Genomic DNA, 22415 nt, shown 5'->3' with positions numbered 1-22415 from the left:
CACTTAAGTACTATTTAATGAAGCTTGCCAACATTTCTGCAAGATAGGTTCAGGATGTGTTTATATTGCTCTTTTTGTATTATAGCTGAAATATAGGCAGTAACATAGTAGATTATGATGAGTTTTTTTTTTTTTTTTTTTTTGAAAGTCTTATTTATTTATTTATTTATGGCTGTGTTGGGTCTCCGTTTCTGTGCAAGGGCTTTCTCCAGTTGCGGCAAGTGGGGGCCACCCTCCATCGCGGTGCGCGGGCCTCTCACCATCGCGGCCTCTCTTGTTGCGGAGCACAGGCTCCAGACGCGCATGCTCAGTAGTTGTGGCTCACGGGCCTAGTCGCTCCGCGGCATGTGGGATCCTCCCAGACGAGGGCTCGAACCCGTGTCCCCTGCATTGGCAGGCAGATTCTCAACCACTGCGCCACCAGGGAAGCCCTATGATGAGTTTTTAAAAATTTATTGATTTTATTTTTGGCTGCATTGGGTCTTCATTGCTGCGCGCGGGCTTTCTCTAGTTGTAGTGAGCGGGGGCTACTCTTCGTTGCGGTGCGCGGGCTTCTCATTGCGGTTGCTTCTCTTGTTGTGGAGCATGGGCTCTAGGTGCGTGGACTTCTGTAGTTGTGGCTCGCAGGCTCTAGAGCACAGGCTCAGTAGTTGTGGCACACGGGCTTAGTTGCTCTGCGGCATGTGGGATCTTCCTGAACCAGGGCTTGAACCCGTGTCCCCTGCATTGACAGGTGGGTTCTTAACCACTGCGCCACCCTTACTCTGTAGATTTTTAAGTTAAGTTTTTTTTCACTGTTTGTAAGTAAACTGTGAGGTTGATTTCAGTACTCTCTCTCTCCCTCCCCTTTTAAGCCCCTACTAGAGAGAGAAGGAGAGAGAGGAATCCTTGGTTTTAGGGCCATCAGACGGTGTTCTCTCCTCTGGGCACATGGTAAGATCACACTTCCATGTCTCTGTGACGTTAGGAAAGATCATGTCACTTGTCCTATGAAATGTGATGTACATTCCTTCTTGGCAGAGGTGACATACATCGCTTCCACACTGAAGCTTTGGGAGCAGAGGGGAGGAAAAATTCTCCAGTACCCTCTTGAGGTCTCTGGCTGGGCTTAAGAATTAAACTGACAAGATTAAGAGAAGAAAAGCATACAAATTTTATTGAAGTTTTACATATACATGGGAGCCTTCATGAGAAAATGAAGACCCAAAGAAGTGACCAGAGCAGGAGGCTTTTACACCTTTTATACAAAAAAAACAGTAAATTTGTGAAGAATTGACAAGACAAAAGGATTTGGGCTGTGGGTAGTTAAATGGTGAAGGAGTAACAAAGTTTGTTTATACAGCATTCTCTGCCCTGGTGATAAGAATGTCTCCCTTCCTCCTGGTACAAGGAGAAGGTATCTTTCACGTGGGAGGTTTATCTCCTACTTTCAGGGAAGAAAGGCAGGGGAGGGAGGTGAAGGTCAGAGTGACCTTCCTGCTTCTGGGATTTTCTCAAACTCCTTCAGCCTAAGATAGTATGCCAGTGTGCCATGTTTTGGGGTACCATGTTTTGCGGTGCTGTGTCTTGAGCCCCATCAGGAGCCAGTGAGTAATTTGCCACTGTCTTGGGGACTGGTGACATTCTAAATGGTGGCAGCTCTGTCAGCCTGCATCCCTCTGTAAAGAACACATGGGGCAGAGTACCCACTGTCCTGAGATGGACATATAGTGTAAGTGAGATGTAAACTTCTGTAGTTTTAAGTCACGATGATTTGGGGATGCTTGTTACTGTAGCATAAGCCAGTCTACCCTGACAGATGCAGTTTCCATAGGTCTAAGGGGCAATGAAGAGATACTAAAATAACTATTCATTTCTTCAGCCATTTTTGTTAACATTTACTGTGTCCCATTCACTCTTCCAAGTGCTAGAAATACAGCAGTGAACAAAACAATCTCCTTTTCTCAGGAAACTTCTTCCCATTCTTCATTAACTATTTAGAGAGTCTGTTTTTCTGCAAAGCCTTGTTCTCTGAGCAGCAGGTCACTCCTTTCTCTTCTGTGCTCCTACATACTTTGTACACACCTCCATCGTGGCACTAGTGTTATTGTGGCTATTCTATTTCTATTTTCTTGTTTTCTAGGCTGTGATCGCCTGGAGAACAAATGGTTTATACATGGTACATAGTTCTATATAATATTTACCAACAAGTACCTACTGTATAGCACAGGGAACTATACTCAATATCTTATAATAACTATAATGGAAAAGAATCTAAAAAAAGATACATGTATGTGTAACTGAATCACTTTGCTGTATACCTGAAACTAACACAATATTATAAATCAACTATATTTTGATAAAAATTTAAAAAATAAAGTGATATAAAATACATAGATGTAACAACTTACATAGTATAATACAGAGTGATAATATAGGTACTTGGCATCGTTCTTTTTGCATCACCTCCCACATTTCAAAAACTATTTTTTTGAATGACTAAATCAGATTTCCTGTGGGTCCTTTTGCTTGAATGTGATTTGGGATCTAAATGTGAACGTCTGTATTTTGACAGATTGTCCAAATGCCTTTGCTTTGTGAATTACACTTTAAGGTGATCACTGATATGCCACAGCGGATAGGTACCAAGTTACCTGGGCAGAAATGTGAGTGAAGGGGGAGGGGAAAGTCTATGGTTTGTCGTTGTGCCTCTTCCCTTTACTCACTTATAACTAGTATACTTGTGTGCCAGTGTCGCTCAATCTTATTTTTATCATTGCGTCTACCCCAAGTCTTTTTAGACTTTTTCTCCCTAACTGCCACACCCCCCCCCATGAGATTTTAATACAACACATATACTGTATACCTGGTTAAGAATTGTATGTGTATCTGTGTTTTATATTGAAAAAAAAGGGTTGTTGTTTTTTTCGCCCCTTCCTCCAGCTAATCTTCTTGTTTGAAAATGCATGCCTTAAACTAGTATTTGTTAAAGGTACATTTTTTTTCCCTTTGTAGGAGGACATTTCCACTTCAGTAAGCTAAGTTTAACCATATTGAATCAGAGCTCTGTTGTCTAATACACCTGTGCTTTTATAATAGCTTTATTTTAATCTGATTATCATTTAAATAAGTGTGCTGGAATCTTAGTGTATTGAGAACACTGGGAAAGTAAATTTCATATATTTTGTAGAAGTCCATTTTTCCCTAGGTTTTAGGCCTCTAAACCATGCAGTCTTTCTGTACAGGCCACATTTGCTTTTGATTCCTTCAGCAAATATTTATTGAGGGTATACTGTGTGCAAGGCTCCGTGCCAGGTGCTGAGGCCCAGCGACTCATGGGGCTTGGTCTGCTTCCTTTATTCTTTGTTAGCTTTGTCAGAGCGCACAGGGTTATGTAAACTTGTCCAGGTCACAGTTGTTTTGACTGTACTGATTTTTATACATTCCCGACAAAGTATAGTGGGCACTTGGTGAAAAACCCTGGGAGTTGGTGTAATCCCTTGTGCGGTATAATAAGCGGGATACTTGGTCTTTGTCCCAGCACCTGGCACAGAGCTTCCAAAACCCTGGGGATCTCCTGAGTTTCTTTGCTGTGCTAACCAGTGATTCTTGGCTGAGGGGCTCCTGGATAACTTCAGAATGAGGGCTGGTCCCAGAAAGACCAAACTTTGATTGGAAGCTTGGAACTTTCAGCCCAACCTCGGAGAACGGGAGAGAGACTGGAGATGGGGTTAATCACCAAAGGCCAATGATTTAACACTTGGTGCCCATGTAATAAAACCTCCATAGAAACCTCTAAATGACAGGGTGCAGAGAGCTTGCAGATTGGGGCGCACATCAAAGAGCTGGGAGAGTGGCACACCCAGAAAGGGCATTGACCCCCTCCCACTATATCTTGCTCTGTGCATCTCATCCATCTGGCTGTACTTGAGTTGTATCCTTTATAATAAACTGGTAAGAGGAAGGAAAGCACTTCCTGAGTTCTGTGAGTCATTCTAGTGAATTATCAAACCTGAGGAGGGCGTCATGGGAACCCCCAGTTTATAGCTGGTCGGTCAGAAGTATGGGTAGCCTGGGAATTGTGATTGGTGTCTGAAGTGGGGGCACTCTTGTGGGACTGAGCCCTTTAACTTGTGGGATCTGATGCTAACTGCGGGTAGATAGTGTCAGAATTGAATTGAATTGAATTGTTGGACATTTGGTTGGTGTCAGAGAGTTGGAGAAATGGTGTTCGAAGAGACAACATGTATTTGGCACCAGGAGGAAAAAGAAACCCTTGTCCCTTGTCTGTCACACTGTGTGAGTGTGTGTGTGGGTGTGTGCGTGCGTGCACGCGCACGCAGTGCATGAAAAGATTGAGGGCCAAGCCCCAGAAGATGCAGACCCAATATAGTTCTCATTTCCCTGTTCTGTCCTGCAAACCCTGACAGTTGTCTGGCTACACCAGTGCACATTACACTGTCTGCAGTGTGGGAAACTACTTAAATTTTTGGAGCATTCTAGATGACTAATGTATTATCGAAATACATATATGCACAACATGACAGGAAAAACTCAATGTAGGGTTCACGTAAAGAAAAAGACTCTGCTCTTCATTACTGTGTAATTGCCAAACAAAGACTAGAATATATAGCTTCAGCTCAATTTCAGATTGCCCAGGAGGGAGGGGGTACAATTCAGAAAAAAATTTGGGGCAGCTCAGGTTATCTGGAGGCTTTGGTTTGAGGGTCCATCCAGACATAGTCTTTCATCCATTCATTCCTTGTATAGATATTTACTGAACTCCTAACCTCTTTGCTTGGCCCCTTGGTGAACAAGACAAAAGGTCCTCATTTTCACTCAACCTCTCTGTCCCCATTTTTTTGGACAAATGGTGTAGGATATTTTAACAAAAAAGAACAACTTTTTATTCATTCATTCATTCATTCATTCATTCTATGTGTGTTTGTTTGAGAGTGTATAATACAGGTAGACTATTGGGAGATATTTAAAAGAGACATTGAGTTTGCCTTCAAGGACTGTCAAGCTTGTTTGTTCATCAATCAGTCATTCATTCAGAAAAATGCATTGAGCCAGGCACTGTGCCAGGTCAGTGCTAGGGAAATATAGAAATGCACAAAGCACACAGTCAGTCCCTGAAGGGCTACAGTTCCAGCCTGAAGGGGCAACAGGTGGTAACGTCTTTGGTAGAGTGAAGTGTGGTAGGTGATGGTAATGAGCTGTGCCCACACTTGAGGGACAGTGCAAAGGGAGCACAGCAGTGGGGTATCCTGAGTTAGCCCTGTGCAGGCGAGAGGTCAACACGTGACTCTTAATCGGACTTTTTAGATGGGGCTGGAGAGAAGGGATGGCTTGGAGAGGAGGTGGAGACTGTGTCAGTGAAGTTAAGGAGGTGTGAGCCACCATGGCTGTGCACAAAGCTGCAGGTGCTGTATTTTGATTTGGGTGTAGGAGGTGGCAGTAGGTGAATTTTAATATAGTGAAACAATTGCACATCAGTGCCAAGAACGAAACCTGGTAATATTGGCACAGTAAACAGTTCAATGAAATGGATAGCCCAGAAATAAACAAACATGTAATAAGGTAGGTATCACAAATCAGAAGGGTGTTAAGTAATAAATAATACTGGGGCAATTGATAAGTTATTTAGAAAGAAAATCGATTCTTACTAGTGATGATTTTTAGTCAGCATCTAGGGGCTTGAAACTTAGAAAGTAGAGGATTAAGATTTCCTTCTGTGAATTAAAACTTAAGATCAACACTAATGGGTCAAGGCTGTTTATAACAGGTTACCTTAAAGAACATAGTATCTTATCGACGCTGTCACCTCACTGAACATATAGATCCTATGACAGTGGCTGACTTCACGGGCCCCACCCTCACAAGGGCCTCTAATTTGGTTTAGTGTTCTGCTCTTGCCCTCTTAAGAATCTTAACTTTTGAAAATGGGCGTATATTTTCATTTTGCACCGAGCCCTGCAAATTATGTATCAGTTCTGCCAGTGAGGTTGGTCAAACATGGAAACAGAAAGTTATGGAGCCGAGCTTTAGAGGTAGACGCTCTCCTGCTTTTAGGAAAGTTGCAGCAACACAGTTCAGGAGCCTGGGCCACATGAGCAGGACTGTGTGTATTGTGTATGGATGCCTTGGGCTATCCCAGACTGATGCATTAAATAGTTTATTCGACAAACTCTCTCTTCCTCCCATCTCCTTCTCACCAAGGAACCTTTTAATTGTGATCTGGCTTCTCCTGTGGTCTTCCTGCAGGGAGAGAGCTGGCTGGTCACGCTGACTCCATACCGATTCGGGAAGGTAGTTACTAAGCTGCCGTTCCGGTGATATGCGTCAGTGAGGTTCTTTAGTGGGAGCCTGTCCCGGGAAGAAGGTCCCCTTCTGTTAGGTTTCTGAGGCGGAACGCTGATGTCCAGGCGTTGAGCTGGTGAATTCACCACAGCCGTCCAGCACAGAACAGCGGTTAAGGACAAGGCCTTTGCATAAAAAGGAATGAGGTTCTAACACCTGCTACAACATGGATGAACCTGGAAGCCATCATGCTAAATGAAATAAGCCAGCCACAAAGGACAAATATTATATGATTCCACTTACGTGAGGTACCTAGAGTAGGCAAATTCACAGAGTCTGAAAGGTTAGAGGCTACCAGGGGCGGGGGGGCGGGAGGAATGGGGAGTTGTTGCTTTGTGGTTTCAGAGTTTTTGCTTAGGGTAATGAAAAAGTTTTGGATATAAATAGTGGTGGTGGTTACACAACATTGTGCATGTACTTGATGCCACTGAACTGTATACTTAAAAATGGCAAATTTTGTGTTATATATATTCTACCACAGTTTTTAAAAGTTAATAATGTAGTATACCAAAAAGCATTGAATGCGCGCTTTTCATGGGTGAATTGTATGGCGTGTGAATTCTATCTCAATAAAGCCGCTTTCTAAAACATTAAAAAAAAAAAGAAAAGAACAAGGCCTTTGGAGTCAGCCAGACAGCCCTAGGGTCCAGTCCTGTGGTGCTACAAGATGATGTGCGATGTTGTGTGATATTGGCCAAGATACGTAACTGTGCCCCGTTCTTTCATCTGCCAGGTGGTGATTATGACACCTATCTTAGGGTTGTTGCGAGATGGAAGGGGAAAATATACACCAGGTCAGGGTTTCTCAACTTCAGCACTGTTGACATTTTGGACCAGGTCGTTCTTTCGTGGGGAGAGGGGGAGAGGGAGCTGTACTGTGCAGGGCGGGGTGTCTAGCGGCATCCCTGGCCTCCCCCAGCAGCTTCCTCTTAACCCCCCACAGCTGTGACGACCAAAATGTCTCCAGACATTGCCTAAATGTCATGCTGGGGGGCAGAATAGGCCCTGGTTAAGAAGCACTCACTGGTGTAGGTGTATAGAGCAATGCCTGGAGAAAAGAAAGCTACCGGCAGGTTTTGTAATAATAATGACAGTCTTCAGTTGAACTAAAGATGACAATACTCCTGAGACCATCCTGAGGCCCCTGGAAAGACATTCGTCAGCCTTTCACCTGTCCTCTGCTCTTTAAATTTCTACATCCATGCCAGAATCAAGTCCACATGGATTAAAGGGTAAATGTAAAAAGGTCTACCTTTACAAAGTGAAAGAAGAGAAGTTACAGATCTGTAGATTTGCAAATAAAGAAGACTTACAAATACCAAACTCAAAAGCATTGGTACTTTTGTGATGTTTAACATTGGGTTTAAATCATATTGGGGAATTTTCTTCCCTGATGTCATTACATTAAAAACAAACAGCATGCATAATTGGTAAAAAAAAACAAAGACAAAAACAAAAAAAACTTGGTAATTATAGTTAAAAAGCAAACTGGAGGGAATTCCCTGGTGGTCCTGTGGTTAGGATTCCGCACTTTCACTGCCATGGCCCCGGATCAATCCTTGGTTGGGGACCTAAGATCTTGAAAGGCACATGGCGTGGCCAAAAAAAAAAAAAAAAAAAAAAAAAGCAAACTGGATAAAATGATTATAAGAAATATGACAAAGTGGTATTGAGAAACTGGTATAAGTCAAAAAGAAAACCAAATACAAAAATAAATGCCTCAGACATAGGGACAAAAGAGGAAATACAGTCAGCTTACAATCATTTGAACATTGTTCAAATTCAGTAATACTTAAAAATTTAAATCTTTTTTTCATTTAAATTGGCAGAGATTTTGAGCATTGATGTCTAAGTCTGCGGTACCATTTAGAGGAGTCTCCTTACACATTTCTTATAGGACACTGGATGGGTATAATCCCATTGGGAAGAAACATGGTGATAAATATGCCTTAAAAGTTGTCATGCCTTTTAGCCCCCAAAATAACATTTGGGAATAATTCCACAGCATAAACTGAAATGTAGACAAATATTTATGCATGAAGATGTTTTTGCAAGGTTGTTTTAACAGAAGCCAGCTTCGTGTCTAGCATTAGGGGTGTGGTAAATTATAGCTTATGTAAATAATTAGCAATCCTTAAAACAATATTTACAAAATGTTTCCAATGGCATACAGAATTCTTCAGTGTTAAATGAAAAAGCAGGTTTTAAAATTGTGGATGCAGTATGAGCTCAGCTCAGAATAAAGACTGGAAAGGAATATGCAAAATATTAATAGTATTTGTTCCTGGAAGATTGAGTTATGGATAATTTATGAAAGTTACTCATAACTGCTTGATTAAATTGATCATTTCAAAGTAGACTTAGACTTTGTGTGTGTGTGTGTTCTTTCAGGTAATTTTTTGATCTTATGCATTTCTATAGCTTGGAAATGAAGGTGAAAGAGGTTAGCTATGTTTCTCTGAATAAGAGAAAGGAAGCAGTTATCAGTGTCTTAAAGTGCAGCTTTATATTTTAGTAAATTCCTTATAAATTGCAATAGCAAACTGGCTTTGGGGGGTAGGCTGCTTGCCCTGGGTGAGGTGAATTAATGGTTTTTTACACCACAGCACTCTTTTTGTTCACTAATTTTTAAAGATATATTTATTGTAGCATGTTTCTTGGTGAAGGAATCTTTAAAATGTCCATTTTTATTTTTATAGTATGTGCAGAAGCTTATAATCCTGATGAAGAAGAAGATGATGCTGAGTCCAGGGTATGTAATTTACTGAATGCGTTAATTTTAAATTATACTCCCGTATTGGATAAAGAAAATAATAACAGCAAAGATGTTAACAGGCATATAGGTTAACAGGAGGCATAATGGAATTATTTTGACTGTTTCTTTTCCTAGTCTTATCTCTCATAGTTTACTTCTTCTTCATGTTCTGTATAATTACTTCGATCCAAAGCGTCTCTCTCTTTGGATAAGAGGAAAGATGAACATAAAAACTCACTGAAGTTGTGGTTTTATTTCTCTTGCAAAAATATAGTCTGTGATGAAAAATGTTTTTAGCTATCTTTCCCAAAGTGATAATGTTATTTTTCTTAGACAAGCGAGTATTTCTAGGCAAGAAAAACGCTGGGAAAAGCCTTGTGCTCCTACTGTTTTATCACAACAGAAGCTTACTCTGAAACAACAACAAAAAATCACAGTAAAATTACATCTAAAATGTCAGTACAGCAGTTATTGTGTTTTAAAATCTATGAGTCTGATAGTTTGCTCAGAAGCTGATTTCTTGGAGGTCTTAATGTTTTTGCAAGACTTTGTCCAGTTTGGTTTGAAACAGTTTTTAAGCTGTGTCCTTTAGCTCCATTCTCCTATTATTTATTTAGTAGAAAGTAAACTCAATAGGAGATTACTGAGCCTGGAAATGGAAAGTAATCATGTACTTTTTTTTTTTTTTTGAGTACATACTTTGCAAAAGTTTCTTTTCTTCTATTTGGCCTTAAATAAAAACAAAAATCTGTTTCTGTAGCTCTGAAAAATACTAAAGTAAGATTGAGTTTTAACATAGAAAAGCAGATACTGGATCCCTAAGTCATTACATCATTAAGCTCCCTGAAATGTAAATAAAATCCAGTGGTAGAAAGATCAGGAGCTTTAAATGACACAGAAGATTTTGGAGAAAATCCCATTTCACTCCTGTCCCCACGGGGATTCGCAGCACCAGACTTGCAGTGTTCATTTCTCAGTACCATAACTTATGTATTTTGATCAGGTCCATAAATTCCAGTCTGAAAATTATGTTGCCTTAGGATCAAGGTATCGTCTCTAATGTGTAATGTGCTGTTACCCCTCCATGTAGTCTGAAAAACCCTCCCCTCTCCTACACTTTATGTATCTCGCAGAAACACTAGTGGGTGACTTTGAAGACAGCGTTCTTTGTGTATAAATGTATATGATAAAACTTGGTAGTTGAGATGTTCGATGAGCTGGTTTACCTTAGTAAAAATCTAAATAGAAAAGAACATTTAAAAATACATTTTGAAAACAATATACAGTATCTCATAGACTCGAAAACTGTTAGCTACCATTTGGTCCACGTGATTGGCAAAGTGGTTTGGCTGGATCACTCCAACTAATTTCTAACAGTCCTGCTGGGGAGGCTATACCAGTTAAACTTCATTTGGCTGTGGGAAAGAAACAATCACACTGAGATAAAATACAAAAGAAAACATTGGGGAATTATTGGACATATGCTTGGAAATCTTGTAGAATTCCTGAAAGTGTTAAAGAAAACCCTAGGCTGTGGTTAGCAGGCAGGACCAACCCCCTCTGGGGTCCTTCCACAGCATCCGTGCAGCACCTAAGAGTATCGACATTGAAAGGGAGTCAGCTGCCCGTTACTCTTATTGTGTCTCTCTCAGTTCAAAATCCCAGCTTCCCCGTGGAGAGTTTCTCACAGGCCTGACTTTGGCTGGGGGACCCCACTTATAAATGAGGGCATCCTGCAAGCCCACTCTTGGGCATATACCCAGAGAAAACTCTTAATTCAGAAAGGCACATGCACCCTTATGTTCATAGCAGCACTATTTATGACAGCCAAGACATGGAAGCCACCTAAATGTTCACTGACAGAGGAATGGATAAAGAAGATGTGGTACATATATACAAGGGAATATTACTCAGCCATAAAAAAGAATGAAATAATGGCATTTGCAGCAACATGGATGGACCTAGAGATTATTCTATTAAGTGAAGTAAGTCAGACAGAGAAAGACAAGTATCATATGATATCACTTATATGTGGAATCTAAAAAAATGATGTAAATGAATTTATTTACAAAACAGAAATAGACTCACAGACATAGAAACAAACTTAGGGTTACCAAATGGGAAGAACAGGGGGTGGGGTGGAGATAAATTAGGAGTTTGGGATTAACATATACACACTACTATCTATATATAAAATAGATAACCAACAAGAACCTACTGTATAGCACAGGGAACTATATTCATATCCTGTAATAACCTATAATGGAAAAGAATCTGAAAAAGAATATGTATATGTATATATATGTATATATAACTGAATCGCTTTGCTATATACCCGAAACTAACATAACATTGTAAATTAACCATACTTAAATTTTTTTTAATGCTTAAATTTTTAAAAAATGTTTAAAAAATAAATAAATGAGGGCAGTTCCTAGAGAAGGAGGCATCTTTGTGGGTTGGGCATTCACCCCGAGTTGTCCCTGTAACACCCTTCAACATTAATTTTTTAAATTAATTTATTAACGATATATTAATCATTATAATGAAGTGTCATGGGTTATCCATTAGGTTGACTCTTCTCTACTAAAAACTGTAATTTTTTTTACATATTAAAATATTTTAAAATAAAATATTAAACATTTTAATAAATATTAAATATTAAAATATTTTAATATTAGAATACTAAAATATTTTAATATTTTTCATCTTAGATACTATAAGTCACTTGTACCATAGCCCTTGGAAATGATTATTACAGATTTCAAAATTTAATTGGCTCTAAACCGATACTGGAAAATGTCTGTAAGGAAAACATGAAGTGTATTTCGATAAACTAACATTTCATTTGGACATTTTGTCTTATTTCAGAGACTCTATTTATATTATCAAATCCCAAAATCTCAGAGTAGTATAAATAGATATTTATTCTTTGATATGTATTCAAAGAAAATTCAAACACTTAAGACTGATTTGGAAAACAACAAATTAGATTTTGGTTGGAATACCTTTAACAAATGAAAATGTAAGGGTTATATACATTCAGCATGTAGAAACTGGCAGAGAAGGGCTGGTAAATTTAAGAATGGAGCATTTCTTTCTTCTGTTATTCCATAAAGTGTTTTGGGAGTGCCTTCTGCATATCTGGCCGGGTGCTGGGTATACAGTGGTGAGCACGATGGAGAAGTTCTTGCCATCTTGGAGCTTAGAGTCTAATAGCAGAAGCCGACCACAAGCTAGTAGATTAACAGTCACAAAATATGAAGTGCTAAAAGGACAGTGTAACAGGGTGTAGGAATTAAAACCAAACCAAACCCCCCAGATCAACAGCGTCCCTAATGAAATGGAATAGTTGGAGAAGGGCTCCTTGAAGTGAGACCAGAGGATGCACGAGGAGAGTGTCTTGCCAAAAGCCCAGGAGTGCATTTTGGGTTGACCCAAGCCCATCAGAGTGGGAGGAGTCGGAGGCTCTGAATAAAGGCAGGTGTGGCTGAGGCTGATTGGCTGAGGTGAGGGTGGAGAAGGAGTGGGGATTAATTCTCTGTGAATGTGATGGACTCCATTGAGGTTTTAATCTGCAGAATGCGGTGCTCTGATTTAAAGTTTTAAAAGATTACTTTCAGCTCTGTGTGGAGAATAGATTAGACAGGTATGAAAATATCTTGTACAGACTTCCCTTGCTTCACAAAATAGATGCACGGTGTTTCCTTTAAAGAAAACATGTAATTTCAGTGTTACTTATTGTTTTTCTAATTTATTTTTGATTGAAAGACAACAGAGTTTATGGCAGGAGTTGACAGACTTTTCCTGTAAAGCTTTTTTTGGGGGGAATTTTACTATTTTCAGAGAATAAATACTTTAGGCTCTGGGGGCCGTGCTGTTTCTGTCACAACTATTCAGCTCTGCTGTTATAGCAGGAAAACAGCCATAGACAACACATAAATGAACGGCTGTGGCTGTGACCCATGAAAACTTTATTTCTGGACATTTGAATTTGAATTTCATATAATTTTCATGTGTCAGGAAACATTCTCTTGATTTTTTCCCCCAATCATTAAAAAATGTAAAATCATTCTTAGCATAGGGGTCATGCAAAAAGAAATTTGGCCTTCGGGCCATGGTCTGCTGACCCTGGTTTCTAGTATGAACTCTGTGGCCAGCCTACAGCTGGGGTGAATCCCAGCTCTGCAGCTTCTGAACTGTGTGACATGGAAGAAGTTACCTGGGCCAGTTAATTTTCTTACTTTTTTTCTCTTGAGAGATCACTCAGTATTTGTCTTTCTCTGTCTGACTCATTTCACTTAGCATTCACCTGCTTCATGGGATCTCTTACTAGGATAAAGCTAGTAATAAAGCCCTTTTTAAATTTTTAAAGCCCTTAAAACAGTGCTTGGCACATAGTAAGTGCTACATCAATATTTGTTTAACCAATAAGATTTTTATCCTGAAATCAGAAATAAATTTTAATGAAAAACAAAGTGGCCTCTAGTATAATAAAAATCACATTTGGGCACATTGCCGAGGCCTTAGTTATCCAGATGCAGATCTCATATGTCGGATCACACCAAATCCAACCGAAGGAAATGAGTCTCTAGAAGTAGGAGAGCGTCTTCTGAGCAGTTGGTACAGGGCAGGGGAGCCAGAGCTTCAGAGATTCACCCGATTTCTGACTGTTTGCTTTCCAGGATGCAGAGCAGGATTTTCATGGCCGGGGGTGGAGGCTATGATAGATAACGGACTCTGGGCACTGAGGAGTGATGGTAGGGAGAGGGAAGAAAGGAAAAAGGGAAACAAAGAGGAGAGCAGTAGACAGTAGTAAGGGTGGCAGGATGGAGAAACAAGATTTGGAAATATGAATTCATAAGAAGAGAAGTAGCTGGAGAGAGAAAGAAGAAGAAAAAGGTGGGTTTAAAAAAATTTTTTATTGACGTATAGTTGATTTACAACGTTTCAGGTGTACAGCAAAGTGATTCAATTATACATATATATAACTTTTTCAGATTCTTTTCCATTATATATATGTATATATTTTTTACATCTTTATTGGAGTATAATTGCTTTACAATGTTGTGTTAGTTTCTGCGGTATAACAAAGTGAATCAGCTATACGTATACATATATCCCCATATCCCCTCCCTCTTGCGCCTCCCTCCCACCCTCCCTATCCCACCCCTCTAGGTGGTCACAAAGCAAAAGGTGGGGTTTTGTGTGAGGTGTTCATACAAAGTGAATGGGTCAGGAGAGAAAGACTTAAACTGATGACAAGGGTAAAGCAGGTACAAGCTGGTGTTAAAAATGATTTAAAAAGACAGTTTAAGTGATACAAACATTATTTAACACTGCACGAAGTGGGCAGTCTCCATTCCCAAGGATCCAGAGAGCTGCAAAACGGGGTGGAGGGTAGGAAGCTTTTATAGGATAAAGAGTAAGGAACAAGGAAGAGAAAAACAGAAAATAAATAAGGAGCAAGGAAGTAAGCGTAGAGCCCAGATTTGGCTTGGCTTTTGGGGATTGGATGACTGGATATTCTGTGTTTCTGGCAAAGCGGGGCACTTATAGGGACACGAGAGTTATCTAAGCTTTTGTTTGCTGACGTGGCACCCCGGACCGAGGTGGCTCCATCTTGGGCCTGGGAAGTCATTTCAACATCAGCGACACATTATCCCCAACCTTTTCTCTCTGAGGATAGAGCTTCTCAGCAGGCAAACGTTTATGATTGCTTCATTTCGAAGTTCCAGATGGCTTTTGTGAAGTGAGAAATAACTTTTTGTTTTATTGTGTTAGCCTTCCTTATTTGAAGTAGGCACGTGTGAATTTTGGTTGGCATGATTTAGTTCATTTCCAAATTTTTAAAGTTTTTTGTATAGCAGTGAGTTCTTAGGCAGGAGGATCTGCTTTTTCTGGGTCCACGTGCCATCGTAGAATCTAGGTTGAGGTGAATATTGATTAGATAGGAAACAAAAGTTTGCATATCCCTTACCCTTGGAGGAAAAAACTGCAGCAACGTCCTCTCTCACTGGCTAATAGTATGTAGCAGTATACTGTGTATACTGCTCGTGTGTGTGTATAGTCTATAAGCAGTACACACATAAATAGTACACATATACTGTACATTTCCTCAGTTTTTCTTGGGCCTGATTTTCAGCCATCTGAGATGGGTTTGAAATGCCGATTTTAATTTCCCGTTGTGAGTTGTGATGTGTTCACGGGCACAAAGCTCACTGCTGCCCGATCCTGGTTGCTGTGACGGTGGGGCTCCTGCTCAGCCTCCTCTCTTGCAGTCACTCTGTGTGTGAATGTTAGAATAGCAAAAGGTGGTGTATGGGTCTCCGGGAGACCAACTCAATGTCTTCTGCTTTTAGGACCATCTCTTGCCTCGCTGACTCATTTTATAGTTACACAGTACCCGCGTTCACAGAAGAATGGGCCTTTGGGGCCAAGTCCGTGAACCTTCTGCTGGTCGGAAGGGACTCAGGAGAGTGGGCCGCACTTGCAGAAGGCGTTCTGTTGGCCTTTACCCTCGGGAATGAAAGTTTCTGAGCAAACAGTACACTGGTTTTCTTTGAACTCGTTCTCAGATGAGCGCACCAAGACTGTTGGATTCATTCTCCCTCAGATCCATAGTCTCCTTGGTGGGACAGTGCGTGATTGCTTGCTCCCTGTGGAAAATCACTGTCCGTGGGCGTAGTTATTATATGTACATTGTGCATAAAAATGTATTTAACATCTAATGCAATAGACAGGTAAGAATTTACTCACTTCTAGAGGCTTTATCAAGTTTTGAAGGAAAGAGCTACATCCTGAAAGAGTATTAAATTCAGTGGTAAAGAGTATGAAACAGTATTAAAGAGTATTAAGCAGAATAAAGGCAGTCTGTAGATTTCCAACATAGCTGTTACAACATGTTGTCCTTTTGTATGTTCCCGCTGACTGGAGCCTTGGTGTCTTTAGTGATTAGCCAATGCAGACCCTTACAGAATGAACTTGCTAACCTGGGGGAAACACTCCTTTGAAAAAACTTGCAAGTACTGTATTGATGAATGTACACCACCTCCCTGAGACAAACTGTGTTACTTTCCCCTATTTAGCAGGCTGGTAGTTAATGTCTAGTCATCTAAAGTGAACCTCAGCACTAACCGTTCTTCCTTCTAATATCCTGCTAGGAAATTTTATCCCTTATGAATAAGGTGAGTAGACTAATTGTTAATTTGGTGTCCTTTTAGATTATACATCCAAAAACTGATGATCAAAGAAATCGATTGCAAGAAGCTTGCAAAGACATCCTGCTGTTTAAGAACCTGGATCCGGTAAGATAAAATCTCAATAGTAGCAATGGGTTTTTTTCAGTGTTCATGTGGAGAACTGTGCAGGATCTTGGACTTCACCCTCTTTACAAGCTAACATCACCCAGGGCGATGTAAAGGCCCCACTGCAGATGTCTGCATACGCAGTGGGTTGTGTTCTAGGAGCTGGGGAGGTCGCTGCTATCATAGCAAGGAGTGAGCGCCTGTTTGTCAGCGGAAGGCTTCTCATCCCTCAAGGTTACTTGCTGCAAACACAGCCCTGAGAAGTGGCCCAGGTGAAGAGAGGTTAAGACTTTGCATTCTTCGCCCACTCAACAGGAACATGTAGGGATGTACAGGGCCCATGGGGGAATGTCTCTTTCACCAGTCAGTGATAGTCATTATTTTAATGTATGACTTTCATATTATACATATTTTTAAAGTAAAGTTTTACTTGGCTTTAAAGGTAGAGGGTTTTTTTTTCTTCATAAAGATTTTGAAATCTCTAGTCTTTGGTTTGGGGTGTATTTCTGGAGTGACCGTACTGTTCAGACTTTGCCCTTCACCCTGACCTAAATGCTCTGCTTCCATCATCACGGATTATGCTTATTCACTGCTATATGGTCATTGGGGAAAGAGCCCCTGCTGCTATGTTCCCCATGTGAAACCTGAGTCAACTTTGGTAACTTACCTCGATTCTTTTTTCGGTCAAACTCAACATCTTAATAGTTTTCGGATTGATGCCCTAGAGAAGAATGCATTAATCAAGACCCACTCTTTTAAGATGAGGTCTTTTTAAAAAGGCCATTTTTTATAAAGAGGAAAGTACTGCTTTATACAATGTCTTCTATGCTGGGTCATATTATACCCTGAAATTATTTTTAAAAGCTCTTTGGTTTCTAATACCATTTATGTTAATGTTATATCCTCCAGGATCACAGATTATATTGTGTGACTGTGGAGATTTTATTTTAGGGCCACATAATACAAGTTTTGTCCACTTTGATCCACGTCCTCTACTTACCACCAAGTCTGCAAAACTAGGAGCTCTAAAGAAAGGGTTGCTGGTAGTTTTCTCTAACAATGGAAGAATAAGAAATGGGATTAAGATAGAAAATTTAGGAATTTCGTTTATGAATGGAAAATCTTCCTGGTAGTATTAAATAGTAGAATAAGTGACTAAAAGGAACTTGTTAAATTTTGATGGGTTTCCAAGTAATCTCAGATTTCATTTATCTAGAATGATAATGATTCTGTGAAATAAAGGACATGAAACTATGACCTCTAATGATCTCCCACCAGAATGAGACCAAATAATTATTAGTGGAAGGATACAACTTTATGTGTGTATATAAGATGATAATTTTGCTATTGGAACTAAACTAAGTATTTAATTCTTTTACTTCAGATACACACAGAAGACAGCTATGAAATTAATCCTTAGTTTTATCCTTAGGGGTAAGCTTCAGCCAAGAAGGTTCTCTATTTTCAGGCCAGAGCTTTGTGTGGGAGAATTTCAGGGTCACCAAAAACAGTACTTCTCAAGCTTTAATGTGCCTGTATATCATCAGAGGATCTTGTTAAAAATGCAGATTCTGGTTGAGTAGATCAGTAGTGGAGCCTGAGAGTCTGCATTTCTCACAAGGTCCCAGGTGATGGCAACGCTGTCAGCCCACAACCATACTTTGAGTAGGAAGGACCAGAGCCCAGTGTGAAAACGTTCGAGGTCAGTATTTTGGTACTACCATATGTTATTTTGTTTGCGTGCTTCTCTATTCAGTTCAACTGGTATTTTAATGCTTCAGCAGTGACCGAACAGTGATACTGTGTAGTCAAACAGTAAGTGATGAACAGGCAGGAGTGAAATCACTGCCAGTTATAATTTCCTGGCATGCTGCCTATTCTATTCCATCCTCTAAATTAAATTGATTTTTCTTGCCATTTCAACTTTAACTCTTTTAAAGCATTGTGAAAATTTTGGTTGCATTTAAAATAATTAAAAAAAAAACTTTTCCTGGTATATTCTGGCAGGGAGCATCTTAAGTTAAAATGGTTATTTTTATAAACATAGGCATTTTTTTAGCCTTTTTTTAGATTTTGCTGCTCTGATGAAGGTCTTCAATATTTATATTTTAAAGGTCACAGTTCATAGGGACAAAAAAGAAAAAGCCCATTGATGAATTACCAAGTTCATAAGTTATCATTATTGAATGTTTTATAGGGAGGAAGTAAATATATTTACATAGTTGTTTCCAAAAGATCTTTTTTTGAATTTGAGCTCATACCATCTTGATTTATTTCCCTACTATCTTAAATCCTTCTAAGAATGATACAGAATATAAATAAGTAACAATTAATTCTTCTCAGCAAATAACCACCTGGAATAAGACAATTATCCCCAAACATAGCAGATTGAAGATTTTAAGTTAAGTTCATATTTTAAGCAGCTTTCTAGTTTTTTATCGTATACAATTTTTGTCATAACCCAAATGCATTTAAATTGAATTATATATTCCACTTATATAATCTGCCTATCATATAGCAGCTCCTTTCAGGTCAATTCCTTGACCACCCACTATGTTCCAGGGCCTGTATGAAGCGTAGGATGCCACAAAAATACTTAGACATGGTTCTTGTGCTCTTGGAACTTATCATTTAGTGAGGGATTCAAATACACATACAAAGCAATTTGGTAAAACATGATAAATGCTGTAATACGGTCAGGGCGCTATGAGAGGATGAGGGTCTCTCAGCCGCACGTGAGGATCCAGGAAGCTGGAGAGGCCACCTGAGATGAGCCTCAGAAAATGAGTCGGAAATCGCCAGCTGAACGAAAAGCACAGAGCGCGTTAACGCTGGAGTCTAAAGTGGAAGACATCCAGTGGTGGGGCTCAGACGTGTGTGCCATGTCGGGAAGGAGCAACGTGGCATGCCGCACCGTAGCAGCGGACACACACTATAGACAGTAGCATTTTAAGCTGAGAAAGTAACAGTCAGGTGTGTCTGAGGTCACTGTGGTGGCAGGGTAGGGGGTGGAGTTAAAGGCGAGAGACGATAGGTCAGGAACAAAGGAAAGGAGCTCAGTGAGGAAACCGCACCGCGATCCATGCCAGGAAATGGATCCAGGAAAGAGCCATGCTGTGGTCCAGGGAAAAGAAACACGCCCAACTAAGGAGGAGGGGGGAAGGGATGGTTTCATAAAATACTCAGGACGAGCAGAAGTTGGTACCTGCTGACTGAATGAATCGGGACCCGACAGAAATAGTCTCGGATGACCCCCAGAGTCTGGCTGCGGAGGTGGTACCTTTTCCTGAACTGGAGAAACTTGGAAGGAGGAAAGGGAAGCAGTAATTACTAACCAGCAAGAAGAACAGTCTTGGCTTTGCATCCACTATCTCACTTGACTTTCCTAAAGGCGTTCTTTAGCTTGAAAATCTAGCATCTCCTAGACCTCAGAACATTTTTCCTTGGAGTTCTGTATATTCATACATTGAGCACAGCATTTATAATTATTAACCTCTTTGAAGATGTTCTTTTCATGAATATTTTAATGCTCGACTCAGTAGGCCATTTTTCTTCTGAAATATTTCTAATTTTAGGTAAACTGAAATAATCTTCTTATGCTATGTGATAGGCTCTTTCATTAATGGAGAGTAAATTGTTATTTTTTAAGGGAGTCAAAGCCCTTTTACCGAGCTCAGTCTCTAACTTACATTCTGTAGGCGAATAAGATGTGGATTTCCTACAGTAGCTGTCAGTCACCGAGATAAGCCTCTGCATATTAAATATTTCCTATGTTCTTTTCACTCTGTGCATAATTATGGGGAAATTACATTTTGATTGACTAGAACAGACACTTGTCACATAGAGAAGTTCTAAAAGAAATAGTTGTTCTGTATTTTACCAGGGATTACTTTTTCATATATCCATGTACAAATTCTTAAGCTTGATAACGTTTTAAAATGCAGCTAATTCCAAAATAACAAAAAAAAATTTGCTATAGCACTATATTTCATCTTTTTCTCCATTTGACATTCAAGGCTAGAGCTAGCTAATCAATAAAGCTGATAGTCCCCCCCGCCGTCTGCTCTAAATGAGTTGAAATATAAATAATAAGAAAAATAAAATATTAGTAAACTATTTAATCAAACTTCATAATTTTGATAGGTGACTGTATGTCGCCTGGGTTGATGAACTCCCAATTAGCACCACATCGAGAAGGCACTGTCTTACTGCCCCCCATTGGCTTCATCTTCAGCCCTGGCTGCTTGCTGTTTCACACATAGGTGCTAGAGCTCACACGGGGACCCAGGGAGGGGATGAAAGCCATGTCCTGCAAACCCATCACCCTCTTTCTTCTCAAAGTTTTTCTTACCCACATAAAGATGTAATGTTATGTTCTCTGTTTAAATGGAGAGTTTGGTTTTTTAATTAATTAAAAAATTTAAATCAGTATGCGTATAGAATTTACAAAAATTCAAAAGGAACAAAAGAGTAGTCAGTGAAAGGAGATCTCCCTTCCATCCCTGTCTCCCAGCAATCCAGTTTCTCAGGAGCCAAGTTCTTTTAGCACTATCATGCATATTTTTCTAGGGTTACTCTATGTATATACAAGTATATTCTTTTTAAAATTTTGGTGGCAGCAAACTCTACACGTAGAGTTCTTGCCCAGTTCTTTTTTTTTTTTCCTAACACTTTATCTGTATTTATAGAGTTTTCATATTCTTTCTTAATATTATTTTTATCAGTATTTATTTTTATAAAAGTTTAAATTGGTAGCATTTATGTATTATAAAGCTAAACCATGAAAACACATTGTGTTTTGCTGTTGTCTAATGTATTAACATTGTATATACAAGAAGAGGCATCCCAAATAATATTGAAAAAGAAGAACAAAGTTGAAGGACTCACACGTGCCAATGTCAAAACTTTTACCTCAAAGCTGCAGTAATCAAAACAGTGTGTTACTGGCATAGGGATAGACATACAGAACAATGGAAATAGCGTTGAGAGTCGAGAAACAAACCCATATATCTGTGGCCATTTGATTTCAACAAAAATGCCAAGATCATTCACTGGGAAAAGTGAAAAAAAATTTATTTTCAATAAATGGTGCTGGGACAACTGGGTATCCACACACAAAAGAACAACGTTGGACTCCTACTTCACACTATGTACAAGAATTAACTCAAAATGGATCAAAGACCTAAATGTAAGCTGTAAAACTATAAAACTCTTAGAAGAGCTTTATAGAAGGGCCTCGTATTCAGAATATAGAAAGAACACTTAGAACTCAACCACAGAAGGACAGACAACCCAACTTTAAAATGTGCGGAGTTCTTGAATAATAGACATTTCTCCAGAGAAGATATACAGATCACCAATAAGCACATGAAAAGATTCTCAGCATAATTAGTCACTAGGGAAATACAAGTCGAAACCACAATGAAATACCACTTCACCCCCACTAGGATGGGTATCATTTTGTTAAAAAGGAAAATAACAGGTGTTGGCAAGGATGTGGAGAAATCAGAACCTGGTACATTGCTGGTGGTAAAGTAAAATGGTCCAGGCACTGTGGAAAACAGCTTGGCCATTTCTCAAAAAGTTAAACATAGAATTACCATATGACTCAGCAATTTCACTCCCATGTGTAGATCCAAAAGAATTGCAACAGGTGTGCCAATAAATACTTGTATATGAATGTTCATAGTCGCACTATTCACGATAGCCAAAAGGTGGAAAGAACCCAAGTGTCCATCGACAGGTGAATGGGTAAGTGAATTGTGGTGTGTGTTCGTATATATATAGTGGAATATTATTCATCCATGAAAAGGAATGAAGTATGATATATGCTATAACATAGATGAACCTTGAAAACATTATAATGAGTGAAGTAAGCCAAACACAAAAGATCACATATTGTGTGATTCCATTATATGAAATATCCAGAATAGGTAAATCCATAGAGACAGAAAACATATTGGTAGCTGCCAGGGCCTAGTGGGAGGGGAGAATGGGGAATGACTGCTTAA

General features: G+C 39.5%; 1 protein-coding gene across 2 annotated transcripts in view; it reads left to right on the top strand.

The window, feature by feature from the left end:
* Positions 1 to 22415, top strand: part of PRKAR2B (protein kinase cAMP-dependent type II regulatory subunit beta) — a 109043-nt gene that overhangs the window by 59814 nt on the left and 26814 nt on the right. For both annotated transcript variants that reach the window (XM_082473616.1, XM_082473615.1), the window contains exons 3-4: positions 9042 to 9094; positions 16321 to 16404. In XM_082473616.1, coding sequence (XP_082329742.1) covers positions 9042 to 9094; positions 16321 to 16404 — 137 coding nt within the window. The remainder of the gene's footprint in view (positions 1 to 9041; positions 9095 to 16320; positions 16405 to 22415) is intronic.

Source organism: Balaenoptera physalus (assembly GCF_965194825.1).
Source record: "Balaenoptera physalus genome assembly, chromosome: 8".
Taxonomy (NCBI): Eukaryota; Metazoa; Chordata; class Mammalia; order Artiodactyla; family Balaenopteridae; genus Balaenoptera; species Balaenoptera physalus.
This window is presented reverse-complemented; position numbering and strand designations above follow the sequence as displayed.